We start from the raw sequence: 14204 nt of genomic DNA, 5'->3' as shown, positions 1-14204 counted from the left end.
GACGGGCAGGGCTCGCGCCCGGCCCGCGGGGCTGTGCGGGGAGCGGGGCCGCGCTCGCTGTGCCGCCCGGGGCTGCTGCTGCCGCCGGCACAGCCCCGCTCCTGCCCCAGCCGCCAGGGGCCTGGGGCTGTGAGCCGGCGTGCCTCGTCCCCGGCGTGGTACCTGTCACCTGCCGCTCGCAGCCCTTCGCTTCCCGTGTCCGGGCAGGGGAGAGGGCTGCGCTTGTCTCCAGCCCCAGCCCGCCCGGTGCTTCGCTCGGCGTGTCCCGCACCTGATGCGGCTTCTGTAGCCTCCGGGCAGAATTTGTCGTTTTTCTTGGAAGAGTATTGACGTGTCCATTAAGAAAAGACACGTTATTTTCCTTCTCCTGCCCTCAGATCAAAATATACCCGTCAGGAGATGCTTTGGAAGTAATTTATGAAGGGTGGGAGAGATGTGGCAAAGATATGCTCTTACAGAGATTGATTAGATTTTTTTTTTCTTTTTTGAATGCTAACAGTATGCCTGAAGAGCATGAGCAGAACTAGATGCACTTTTCAGAAAATCTACCCTTAATGCTCTTGTTTTTCCACAAGCATTTGATTTCCTTCCATGCATGCTTTTAGCTTGCTTTTTGTTTTCTGAAAGTCAAAACAAGGCGTCATATTGGATGGTTTTCTGTCTGTGGTGAGCTGCCAGCAGTCTTTGGGATAGATTTTTCTGTCGAGTGGTGTGAAGCTTGTGCCTTCATAGCTGTGCCTCTACTGAGGGCAGAGTTCTGGGCCATAAAAATGTTGTCTTAGCGCTTCAGTTTGGGAGGGAGAGGTCTTTTTTTGGTTTGGCGAGGGAGTGTTTGAGCATTCTGCTTGGGGGGAAACATAGGCCTGGAAGTTTATTCAGAGACTTCCTGTGAATGCACTTAATCTCTGCTGTGTGGCTGCTTTTGAAGTTAATGTAATCTGAAATGCCTTTTTCCTTTTTCTCCTGTGCTCTTTCATGAATAAGATTTGTGATGGTTGGAGTAGATGAAATTGAGTAGATAACTGCTTTGTTTCCTGTTACTTAGCGCTGGTTAGATAATACTGCATTTCAGAAAATATTGCTCATTTTAGAATTTAAATTCTCTGAAGCTGAAGACTTTTTTTTTGTTGATTATTATATTTGTCTGCATAGGCTAGTTGCATGTAGTGAGATCTCTTGAAATGGAGGAGGCTGTTGAAGGGACTACTAGTGCATTGGGTTTCATTTTAGAATTGAGTTAGGAATATAGTTTATGAACAGTCTGATGAATAAAATCAGAATAACAGGACCAGTATTACAGATGTGAAAGTTATGCTTGGCTCTACCCTCCTTCAATTCATAGACGTGCAGCTTGGTCTAATTCCTGCCTGCTATAGGCAGCCAAGTGCCAGAACACTTAACTGGAAGTTACTGGTGCCTTTCTATTATTACTGACAGTTTTTTCCACTTGTAACAAATATCTGAATATTTGGAGACCAAGTTGCATTTCTCTCCCTGTGTGGTGTAAACCTTATCCGGGAACTTTAACCTCGTATTTTAGCCTTTTTGGAACACATTTTTTGAAAGATTCATTTTGTATGTATTGCTTGCTCCTCTGGGTGTCATGTGGCATTTTTCATAGTTTCCAAACACATACTTGTCCTGAGGGACTGAATCACTTTGTATTTCCAGATTTTAAGTGATATGCTGAGGCTTGTCTTTTAAAGCCAGATCTGTTTTTTATACTGTGTAGGTGACTTTGTTTTTTGACTTGTTTGAAGCTCAGTAAGTGAAACTTACTGACTTAATAATTCTTCTGCTGGCATTCAACCATATCTTGAAGAGTTAACCTTCAACTGCTTAGCTTCCTGATTTGCTTCCAAAAAACTATTGTGTCAAAAAAATTAACTCTCTTGCCTCACTAATAAAACAGAACATTATTCTGAAGAAATATGACAGGATTGCTAAACTATGACTGAAAGGAACCCTATTTTTTTTTCTTCCTTCCCTTAGTGAGTATATACTTTTGTTCTGATACTCACCTGTCTGGCTGGGAATCAGATTGGTTCACTAGTAAAGCAGAATGCTAATATAAATTTAAAAGAAAACCAGACTCTTCCACACTTTTTATTATCTTTAATGGGTCACCTGGAGGATGGACTCTAATGTTGTCACCATCATTTATGTTAGTAGTAAAGCTGAAATTCTCAGCCTGTTTTTGTCCTGGGTCACTGAAGGTGAGATTGCTGCTATCACTGAGGTGGGTTGCATGTAGCTTCTTTTAAGGATCTGGTGGATCTTAGCTCTTTCCCTTCTTACAAAAAGGACTGGGAGTTCCTGCACTACAGGCAAAATCTTTTTCCACAGCTAATTAGGCTGTAGTACTTTAGGAGAAGAGTACAGTTCAAGGAAGAGGAAAAATTAATGCTTGTTAGAAAGAATCTGTCTGAAGGCAAAACTCTGCCACGTAGTGACCACAGCAATGAAAGAGGACGCTGAAATGTGGACAGCTAAAACATTTCAGTGCAGGAAAACTCACTTATTTAAATAATGTCTTTAAAGCTACAGAGGTGTAGGTAACTGGAAATCAGGCTCCAGACCTTTAAGCTAGCAGGCAGGTGTGTAGAACCATAGAGTAACAGAACCCTAGGGGTTTTTTTAGTGCTTTGCTCTCATTGCTTTCCAGTTGGTTCCTGTTTTTATGTTCATAGTATGTCTTCTCTCTCTCAGAAAAGTCACACTTGAGCTTCCTATGAGTATCTGTCCCTGTGTAGTAAAGACTTTCCAGGAACTCTTAACTAGTATTCAGCCATGCTGGAATAAATTTTTAAAACAAAATCACAGTTTCTTATCTTCATTTCTCTTCCTCTTTTGCCCAAGAAACTTCACTTCCTTATCAGCATTTATTTTACTCCTCCCTGCAGTGGAACAGAATAATAATCTTATGTGGGGCTCTGAATCCTACCTTGTTAAACCTTCTTTTAAGAAAGATATTGTGGCTTTGTAATAATAGAGAGATAATCAGGAAAAAACTCAATCTGAATTCTGCACTAAACTTTGAACCCATGTCCCAGCTTCTGACTTTATTTAATAAATTGAAGGAAACTTATGTGTAATTACAGCTGTGCCTATTGCTTTGATGTCTGCAAGGTCACAGCTTTTCTTCTGACTCCACAAGTGCTGGTTTGAGACTGACTTGTCTCAGTTTCCTGAAATAGATTGTTTTCCCAGATGGTAGTGTTGTCTAAAGAATGTGAAATCCTGGAAAAGTGGAAAGTGGCTGCAAGTTGAATATAGATTGTGTAAAAGGTCCCTTTCAACTCAAACTATTCTATAATTCTGTGTAGCTGAAACTCTGAGGCAGGGGGAGTCCTGGAAGCAGTTCAGGCCCTTAAGTTTAAAGGTTTGCTATTTCTGGTACATGAGGCACTCAAAAATGTGGTTTCAGCTCTTCCCCTAAAGCTGTTCCACTGCTATTTACAGTACTACAGGAACCAAATAGGAAAGTATTGTTGAACTTCAGTCCTGTGAAAAAGCTGATTAAAATATCCAGGGGATGTTTTGGAGAGTGCTTTAGTTAGGCTTCCAAAAGAAGTTGCAAGTTGTAGACAATACTTTGCCTGCAGAATCCTTGGGTTATTTGACTACAGACTGTATTCAGCATCCCCTCTCTCAACCAAGAAAAACATGTTTACAAACTGCTACTTTCAAAGTAGTTTTTTGCCTCTGCTCCAATGAAAATAGAACAGCTGGGTGTTTCTCTAGTATCAAACCTTAGAAAACCATCAGTATGGGATATGCAGTAGCTGTGCTGTGAAGTATTTAAAACAGCCTTTGAAGTTGTGACTTCTCTACTCCCTAGTACCCCAGAACATTAAGATGATTGTTCAAGTTAGTGCCTTATTGTCCTAGATGCTCTTATGAGTGAGATAACAAATTTCACTCAATTTTTGTGTCAAGTCAGGCAACTTTTTAAAGGTTTGTTGAATGCAGGAAGAAGAGGTAAAGGTAACAAGAATGTTGTCTTGTTTTAGGAAATGAATATATAAGTAAGCAGGCCACTATAGCTTACACTGACAATGTGGCTGAACTTGATTAATGGTAAAGCCTGATGTGTTCTGCAAAGTCAATGGTTATACTGTCTTAGGTGATAAAATTACAGTGTATGACACTGTGGATAGTACAAAAGAGGTGCCACACTGGTTCTGCTGGAATGAGTGAAGGAAGAGGAATTTCGTGGTTTCTTCTGAAATACTGTTCTCTTTGGTGTGAACTTTTTTTTAATCTTGTTCTTACTGTGGAATCAAAGACAACCAGTAAATAATTGCTGGGCTTTACCACAGCAGCTCAGAACACTAGGCTATTGTTAGGCTTTTCTGTCTGTTAAACTGCTGGAAAATGTGTACAAGAATTAATTGTTGGTAGACTAGGGCATATATTGCCACTGTGGTAGTCTCCTCAGTGGGAAGGATGGTTGCAATCACTGTCCAGAAGCACAGTGAATAAAGCATGAAAGCTAAATGATTTTAGTGGTTTTCATCCAAACAAAAAAGCAGTCTGGGAAGCACAGTGAATAAAGCATGAAAGCTAAATGATTTTAGTGGTTTTCATTCAAACAAAAAAACATTCTGATGAATTTGTCATTGCACTTCAGGTACAATACTTCATGCATCAGTATCCTGATTCTAGTTAGATGCTGGTGTTAAAACTTCTGGGAGCTGCTGGTAGCTCATAAATGAAGGTTTCTTAGTTCTGTATTATTAGTAGATATTTGCAATCTTGAGAACATCTTGCTTTAAATACCCTAGAGCAAGTGGTGTTCAGGTCTGGGAGACCTAATAGAGCTGGTCAGAGGAGTCTGGTATTGGTGAAACTGGAATTACAGATAAATAGATCTTTTAATCCTGTACTTAGTAGAGCTAGTCTTGTTATAAGCCTCTTATTTTATTTTTACTAATACTTTAGTCAATGTCAAGAAAATGGCTTTGAAAGAGAGGCATGAAGATTGAGTATATGGCATGTTGTTCTGAAAGGTAACTTTAAACCAAAATTACCAGATCTAAAGTGTGCTACTGTGCAGTAAGATCTGTGTAGTTTTGATAGAGTGTACTGTTTTGATTCTTATCCATGGTAATAATAATAATAACATTCCTTAAACCAAGCAAAATGGAGAACTTCAGGAGTAATCATAGAATGCTTTGGGTTGGAAAGGACCTTAAAGATCATCTAGTTCCAACCTTCCTGCCATGGGCAGGAACACTTTTCAAATGACCAAGTTGTTCACAGCCCCATTCAGCCTGGCCTGGAGCACTTCCAGGTCTCAGCCTGTCTCCATAGAAAAGGTGCCCCAGCTCTCTCCCTGGCCATCTTTGTAGCTCTCCTCTAGATTCACTCCAAAAGGTGTGGACCGGGTCCTTCTTACGTTGGGAGCCCCAGAGCTGGACACAGTACTGCAGGTGGGGTCTCACAGGAGTGGAGCAGAAAGAATTATCTCCTTAGCCTGCTGGCCAGTTTTCATTTGATGCATCTCAGATTGTGGTTCTGGGCTGTGAGCACACATTGCTGGGTTGTGTCAAATGTCTCATCAACCAACACCCCCAAATCCTCCTCAGGACTGCTTTCAAGCCATTCTCCACCAAGCTTGTATTTGTGCTTGGTGTGGCCCAGCTCAGCTGCAGGGTCTTGCATGTGGCCTTATTGAACTTTTTGGTATTGGCACAGACCCACCTCTCGGACGTGTCAGAGTCCCTTTAGATGTTATCTCTTCCCCCATGCCTGTCAATTGCACCATACTGCTTGGTGTCATCAACAAACTTGCAGAGTCCACTGTCCATATCCCTGACAAAGGTGTTAACACAGTGCCAGTCTCAGTCTTGACCCCCAAGGAATGCCATCAGAGTCCCTTTAGATGTCATCTCTTCCCTCATGCCTGCCAATTGCACCATACTGCTTGGTGTCATCAACAAACTTAGAGAGTCCAGTCTGAATCCCTGACAAAGGTGTTAACACAGTGCCGGTCTCAGTCTTGACCCCCAAGGAATGCCGCTTGTCACTATGTCCACTTTAACATTGGGTCATTGACTGCAACTGCTTGAGTGCAGCCCTCCAGATAATTCCCTGTCCACTGAGTGGTCCATCTGTCAAATCAGTAATTTCAGTTTAGGGGCAAGGATGTCAGGCAGGACAGTGTCAAATGCACATGTCCAGGTAAATGATAGTCATCTGTCAGTAGCAATAATGCTGTTGAATATCCTGTCCCTCATAAAACTTTGTTTCCAAAAACTGGCTTTAGAGAATTTAACTTGCCACATTTTATTGGAATATTAACTCTGAAAATTTGCCTCGAAGACTGAGTCATTGAAAGACATAAATACTGGTTGTCTCTCTTCCCAGAAATGCACATGTCCAGGTAAATGATAGTCATCTAGCAGTCAGTAGCAATAATGCTGTTGAATATCCTGTCCCTCATTAAACTTTATTTCCAAAAACTGGCTTTAAAGAATTTAACTCACCACAAGTCATTGGAATATTAACTCTGAAAATTTGACTCGAAGACTGAGTCATTGAAAGACGTAAATACTACTACTCTTCTCTCTTCCCAGAGGCAGTACTTCAAGTTTCCTTCAGTAAGTAGTGATGATTGTGCTGCCTCCTCACCTGAGGGAAGGAATTCTAGAGTTCATTTTGAGCAGGTTATCCATTCTTCATGCTTATGACTCCATAACTGCTACAGCCTTTGCTCAGAAAGAAAATAACCTGAAGTCATGGAGGGTAGAAATTAGCAATAAGCTAATGTTGCACGTCATCCATCTCAAAAGAAGAAATCTTCCTTTGCCCAGTCAAGCAGAGTTAGCTGAATGTAAAAAGATAATGGGTTGTTATTTAACTTTCAGTGGGGTACTTACTGGGATTGGGTTGCTTGAGAATTGCTTCAGGCAAGCTGTGTTCTTGCAGATCAGCATCAGTGTGTGTTATTTTGGGGATGCCACTGTGTTATTGGCGTGAACCTGAGAGTAGTACCAGTCTTCAATCAGTTACAGGGAAGCCTGATTTAACACATTTGAAAGTAAAACTAATGCTGTAGCAGTAAATGGAGAGTGACAACTTCACTTTTGTACTTAATCAGGGTCTGCTTAAGTTTCTTGTGTATGCAATGACAGTGAAGTAAAAGGAAGATTAATTTCCTATCTACTCAACACGCATGTGTTTCAGGCATTGAAAATAGTAGTGTTTAGAAGCATTCCTTAGAACTTAGTAACTCCTAAAGCAATGATCTACTCAAGCAATTATGGGAAAGTTTCACTAAATTCCTCTGTGTGTGTTTAGGGAATAGATATTCCCTCTGTGTGAAATAAGCATGTCAGGATGGTAGTGGTGAGATTGCTTAAACTTTTACAGCATAGGAATGGTACTTAGTCAGCTCTTCAATCATAATGCTTAGCTGGTAAGTTTCTCAACCTCAATTTATCATTCAGACTGGAAAACAAACTGTTCTATGTATCCAGGTATCTCCTTACTGTTTATTTCAGAATTGCAGTAGGACTTTGGTTTAGTTGGAGTTACAGGTAGAGGCTACTCAAATAATTTTATATAATACGATTTTTGAGAGTAAAGCGTTTTGGAGATGACATAAAATATACTTGAATTTGAATGTGCAAAGGTGCAGTGAAAGTAGAGTGATTGTAATATGGCAAATGTGGCATAACTTAGTGGAAACTGGTACCGTTAAGGAATACCTAGTATAACAAATGCAGTGAAGAAACTAATAATTCTTGTGCAATTTGGTCCATGTGTTGTTTGATAAACATAAGTTTAAAACCAAAGTCTTTTTGTCTTGAAGCATATCGATGATTCGTGAACTTTGGTTTTAAATAAGAAGCCTGAGTGCTAACAGGATGTCTCCTTTGTTTTCAGGTCTTGGCACAGAATGAATATAATTAGAGAAAACAGAGATCTTGCTTGTTTCTACACAACAAAACATTCATGGAGGGGAAAGTAAGTAGTTTGAAGTTTGTTAATTTTGGTTTTTTGTTTTTAAGGTTTTGTGTGACATTTTTTCCTCTCTGTTATTGGATTTAACTGCATAGTTTTAACTTCATCCAACTAATGAATGAAAATTGAACTAAAGGCTCCTGCTGCTCAGTGTCTGAGCTGAATGTATCTTCACTAGAATCAGTTTGGATTTTAAACACTGCGGTTTAACTTTCCTGTGCTTATGCTCCCACACTGCAGTGTAGCTCTAAAATGGACCACCCGACCTCATCAGCTTCTGAGTCTCTTGAACTTGCTATATAAAACACTAAATTTAAGATGGAAATGTTTCTTCTCAGAACAGTTTTATGGAGTAGTGTTTTATGTACTTTAATTGATGAGGTTCACTAGTCCACATATACACTTAAGAAGCTGTGTAACAGATTATCTGTTAAACTACTAACTGAGATAATTGGAAGAATTCTATTAGTAGAAATTAACCTGATCTTAATGGGGGTCTTGGATCTAAAAATGAATTTTTGGTGGTGCTTCTGTCTGCAAAAGCTTGGGAATGTCTAATAAAATTATCCACTAAGTTGTCATAACTGGTATCTGTTATGCTGTGTCTGAAGTCATCTGTTACAGGGCTTTTCACATGCATAGTATCTCTGTAAAATGGGGTTTTTCCTTGGTCATAACTGGTATCTGTTATGCTGTGTCTGAAGTCATCTGTTACAGGACTTTATTTGGTATTCTTACCCACTGTTCCTTTTCACATGCATAGAATCTCTGTAAAATGGGATTTTTTCTTCCTATCCAAACATCAACATAACAAAGAGAGTGGGTTATGTGCACCTTGGGAACATGAGAACTGTTTGATTCTAATGTATTTATGAAGAGGTATTGTCTAAATCTGTTGTTTGACTGGTAAATTGAAACTGGTTGATTTTGTCTGATACATTCATCCTATCAAAGGCTGGGAATACTGAGAAGGAAAGGAGAATGGGCTTGCAAGGAGCAGCAGTCACAGATCTTTCACAGTTGTGCTTTGAAGAACTATGAGGTTGCTTCAATGTCTAATCAAAGAGCTCCCTGCTTTTTTGTTAGCAAAAATTAATACTGTGGGTAGTTCTGAGTCCAGACTAGACTGAGCAGCTCTCTGAGTGCAAATCTTTCCTCTGCCAAGTCAGAGTTTTGATTGACTTGACAGAAATTGTGTAATATTTAGTTTTTCTCAGTGGAATTGTATCTGGTACTTGTGTAAATTGAATCCTATGTGAGTTATGATCCATGCATTTGGAATTGTGTGGGCATGGGTGAATAAACTACTTCCCTTAATAACAATCAGATACTATATTACAGAAGAATATTAGAGCAGTTTTTCCCTCCTAATCTTTCTGTTCCCCAACTGAACATGTCTAGTCTCTTCCTCAGAATTTTCTGCAGCATATGTGCAAGTTTAGTGTGCACGTGATTTGAGCCAGTTGGTGAAAATCAAATACCTAAACCTCAGATTTCTTTTTTTGCCCAACTCCTCTCATTGAAGAGCCTGAGGCAAGCTCGTGAAGTTGTGATCTTGAACCTTGATGGTAACATTTAGAGAATTCTTATAGATCTTCAGGCTGTCTAAAGTCTAAGTCTAAAGTCTAGAATAAATTTAGTTTAAAAATTGAATGGTGTGTTAATTCTTCTATAGTGAGAGGGAAAGAAGTATTTAGTAAGTAGTTGCCTCTTGTTTGTTGTAACAGAAGCTTATTTGGATTTTAGTAATTTTCTATTTGAATTCTCCACTGAGTTCCTCCACTGAGTGGTCCATTCAGTTCATAGTCATACATTCTCAGTATAATCTATACATAACATTAAAAAAAACTAGTAACTTAATGTGTGGTGCTAAATGAGCCTGAATAATTTTGACTACCCATAGAATTAGTCACTTTGAATATGGGCTCTGTGTGTCCATAAAGTATTTTCCAGTAGTGCAAGTGATGATGCTCCAGTGTTCTGTAGATCTATAAAATCAATGAAGATTTTTTTTTGTTGGGTGTGGTGATATGAAATTTCTCTGCCAGGTTTACTGTGATTAAAAAGTTGTCTCCGGTGCTTTGAAATAACTAGTGAACAGGCCATAGCCTTTTTATGGGGAAGAGGACTTTTGCTCCAATGTTTCTCAAAACAGCTTGGGATTAGACAGTACTGCAGAGTAGTTTGAGAGATAATTAATTATAAACTCTTCAAGTCCTGGAGGTCTGAATACCTTTCTTAAACATTTGTAGGTGAAGTTATGAACAAGAGTAGGCCATATGTGAGAGCTGACTGCTCAGTCTCCTCTGTTCATGAAACAAGACTTGGTTCTTCTGAATTTACCTAGGGAGAGGAAACAAGGGAAATGGCAACTCAGCAAAACTGTTATTCTGTCTTGTGTTCCTTGTCCCATCACATATTAAGAGTTCTGGATAATAAATGCTTCCTGGATCTTGAAATGTAGGCTTGAGCATAAGGGGAGAAAAGGAAGGGGCTATGATGTTTGGAAGCTGATCTGCAGTTATGTGTAATGGTTGCAGATCCTTCCTCTGCCACAAAGCACTGTGCAGCTCATAGTAGGCTAAGTAAGTAAACAAAACCTTGAGCAAGTAATAAAGAGCTTTATTACTTGTGATATGCTGTTCTAAGGAACTTACACGAACCGTGCTTATAAGTCGTATAAAAGATAGAATGCCTACCTAAATTGTGCAACAAGAGGAGAGGGAGCAGTTGGTTTCTTCTTGTGAACTAAGAACTGGAGCATTCTTTCACAGACTGAATATAGTGGAATTATTAGCAACTAGAGTAGTTTCAAACGTTCTTCTTCATTATTTCATGATCCTTGACCTGCATCTTAAATATGGAAATTTCAACTATGTGGAAAAACAAATAGGTTTTGCAAATATGTTAAACATCCTTAACGTGGCTGATGAGTTCAATACCGATGTTCCTAAGCTTTGAAGGAAATAAGCACTTGCTTTAAATCCTAAGTAAACTCTGGGCCAGTGAAGGCTTCAACTCACACTGATTTATTTTAATTATAATGGAAAATGGAGGTGTATTAAGTTTGTAAGATTGCCTGTCAGATAGATGCTCTTGACCTTCCTGTTATAAGGGATATGTGAGAGCTGCTCTGAATATATTTGAGGCCCATGCAAAGTTTGATTTTATACAGAAATTATGGCTTGTGCTGCAGACCTGTCAAGTGAGAGAAGAGAAAGGGCTGCGACACAAGAATGCAGAGAAGGATGGAAGAAGTGACCTGCTGGTTCTTGATGCAGTCTAACATGGCACAGATTCAGATTAATCAAGCATCTGGTTGCTAATATCTTTTCCAAGCAAACCCACAGTTTGCTCAGAACTGAAACTTAAATTCCTACACCGAATCAGTTTTAATATAGACAACTAGCCAAAGTGTTTTTATTTGGTTCAATTTCAAGAAAGGCATCTGTGGCCAGATACTATTGCTTCAGTCAGAGAATACAGAGAATGCTCTGGTTCAGGTTTGGCTTTACTTTTTGGGCCAGATGACTTCCAGATGGAAGCACCCCAGAACATGGTTTGTGCAAGTAATAAGCTATTACTAATAATGTACTGTTTCAAACTCTGCATAGTTATGTTTCAAAACTTTCAGATTCAGAAATATATAAAGAGTCTCTATTTGTTCTGGGTACATTTTGGAGATTATCTAGGAAATGCCATGGTAAGGCTTTGATTTTGCACTTGATGCATCTGAATTTTGTAGCTTTAGCTCACTGCTGCTTGAGTCTGATACACTTGAAACAAAAACCTTGCTATTCTTTAACATACTCTGTGACAGTTAACATATCTGTAATATCAGTGTACAATGACTGTAGCTTTGGTGATATAAGTCTTTCTAGAGTTTGGTAGCTTTGCTTTCCCTCAAGATGAAGAAAATTAGGCTTGGCCACAGTAGTACTTTGACTTGGTACAATATTGTGGCCAGTTGTGTAAGTTGGATTTTGTGTTAAAACTGTTGGCTGAGACAGCTTTAGACTATTGCGGGAATGGTTGGGGATCTTTTGCCCTACCTGTGTAGCCTTCTTAAGGTCTGGTAGTACCTTTCAGTGCAAGTCCATGAGTCTTTGATCCTGCCTTAGCCACTAACTTAGAAAAAGGTATGCATAAGTAAATCTATTTAGTAGTATTTAACTTGCAGGTCCCCTGTATGGATATATGGAACAGAATAGCTTAACATATTATAAGAGCACACTGCAAGTCACAACAAAGAAAATCAATTTCCTAACAAAAACCTCTGTATATCATCCTAACATTATTTTTGCAATTCAGCATGGGTTTTCCTGTGACTTCTGGAGAAACTTAATATTCTTTTGTATTCTAGATATAAACGAGTCTTTTCAGTTGGAACCCATGCCATCACCACATACAACCCCAACACGCTGGAAGTTACAAATCAGGTAACTGTCATTTTTGAAGTTGATTTTTGACTTGTGTTCATTATCCAGAATGAATAGTGGCATTCAGGCTTGAGAAACCATCTAGTCTGACAAGATCTCAGAAAAGCCAGAAGGCGTGGCAGCTGTGTACAAAAGTACACATAACAGAAGGTCTGTGTTGCCTTTGCTAACTCTACAAATACCGAGTAGGGTTTTGCACTTTTAGGCAATTTCCCTTTCTTGACCAACAAGTAGTAGTTTGCCTTTGGCTGTGCTGTTCTGAAGGAACCAGGGTAAGTTTGATCACTGCTGAGCTGTGTCCCTGAAGAGAGTCAGGACACTTAGTTACTTGGCACAGTATCAAATAAGAAGCTCAAGCTTATGCTGTCACCTAGCGTGCTAGCTGTCACCTTGTTACAGGGTTATTATATATTCTAAGGGGTTTTGAAGGGGGGAGATGTAGCTTTAAAATTACTGACAGTATAACCTAATTACTTTCAATTGTTTAGTGGCCTTATGGAGATATCTGTAGTATTTCTCCTGTTGGAAAAGGACAAGGAGCAGAATTTAATCTCACTTTTCGCAAAGGGAGTGGAAAAAAATCCGAGACACTTAAGTTTTCCACAGAGCACAGAACAGAGCTCCTTACAGAGGCACTGGTAAGATTTTTATTTTTATTTTCTTCAAGCAGTAAGTACTCGGTTACCATTTGTCGTAGTGTATTATGCTTTCTTTCCCTGCATAAAAAGTAGGAAGCCAATAGTATTTCTCCTGTTGGAAAAGGACAAGGAGCAGAATTTAATCTCACTTTTCGCAAAGGGAGTGGAAAAAAATCCGAGACACTTAAGTTTTCCACAGAGCACAGAACAGAGCTCCTTACAGAGGCACTGGTAAGATTTTTATTTTTATTTTCTTCAAGCGGTAAGTACTCGGGTTTTTTGAGCTGTTATGTTAATGATCTTGATCTAGTGTCAGTTGGAGCAAGTACTGCATGATTTGTAAAGAGTGAGTAAAGCTACAAATATTGAATATATTAAACTGCAGTGGAATGGTGAGCCTTCTGAGGAGGCTTAATATGAGTCCCATAAAACATAATATGAGTCCCATAAAATTTAAGTCAGCTTAAAAGTAGACTTTCTGGATAGATAGGTTATCATATTTGCATTCATTCACTGTTAACTTTTTTTAAAAACAGAGATTCAGGACAGACTTCTCAGAAGGAAAAATCACAGGACGGGTGAGTGTCTGGCTTACCTGAATCATGTGCAGTTTAAGGAAATGATCTAAAGACTCAAATTTCTACTTTGTTCATGTAATTTATGCTTGTGCTATATGTACTACTTGAAATAGCTTTTGTGAATTTGGATCTGAAGTCTTTGGGAAGAGAAAATGGAGTTTGTTCAAAAGCAGTGGGAACCTCTTTAACCAGTAGAATATTTGAGCTCTCTTTGATTGGCCTGAGCATTATAGTTGTTCTTGGACTATGAATTGCTACTGTTGAAATAAAGGGCTGTGCTATGTGGAGTTCTTATCTGCTATATGTACTACTTGAAATAGCTTTTGTGAATTTGGATCTGAAGTCTTTGGGAAGAGAAAATGGAGTTTGTTCAAAAGCAGTGGGAACCTCTTTACCAGTAGAATATTTGAGCTCTTTGATTGGCCTGAGCCTTATAATTGCTCTTGGACTATGAATGTTACTGTTGAAATAGAGGGCTGTGCTATGTGGAGTTGTTATCAGGAGAGGAGAAAAACATTGATTCGTGTTAGTCAGTGTTTGCTTTACTTACTAATTAAATATTTTCTGCATAACATCCT

At 39.2% G+C, this 14204-nt stretch overlaps 1 protein-coding gene across 2 annotated transcripts in view; it reads left to right on the top strand.

Moving 5' to 3' along the window:
* DNAJC13 (DnaJ heat shock protein family (Hsp40) member C13) overlaps nt 1-14204 on the top strand; it is a 58286-nt gene that overhangs the window by 435 nt on the left and 43647 nt on the right. For both annotated transcript variants that reach the window (XM_039705137.1, XM_039705127.1), the window contains exons 2-5: nt 7894-7974; nt 12335-12410; nt 12899-13048; nt 13585-13626. In XM_039705137.1, coding sequence (XP_039561071.1) covers nt 7907-7974; nt 12335-12410; nt 12899-13048; nt 13585-13626 — 336 coding nt within the window. In that variant the 5' untranslated portion in view covers nt 7894-7906. The remainder of the gene's footprint in view (nt 1-7893; nt 7975-12334; nt 12411-12898; nt 13049-13584; nt 13627-14204) is intronic.

This window comes from Passer montanus, unplaced genomic scaffold (genome assembly GCF_014805655.1).
Source record: "Passer montanus isolate IOZ18808 unplaced genomic scaffold, ASM1480565v1 scaffold10, whole genome shotgun sequence".
In the NCBI taxonomy this organism is placed as follows: Eukaryota; Metazoa; Chordata; class Aves; order Passeriformes; family Passeridae; genus Passer; species Passer montanus.
This window is presented reverse-complemented; position numbering and strand designations above follow the sequence as displayed.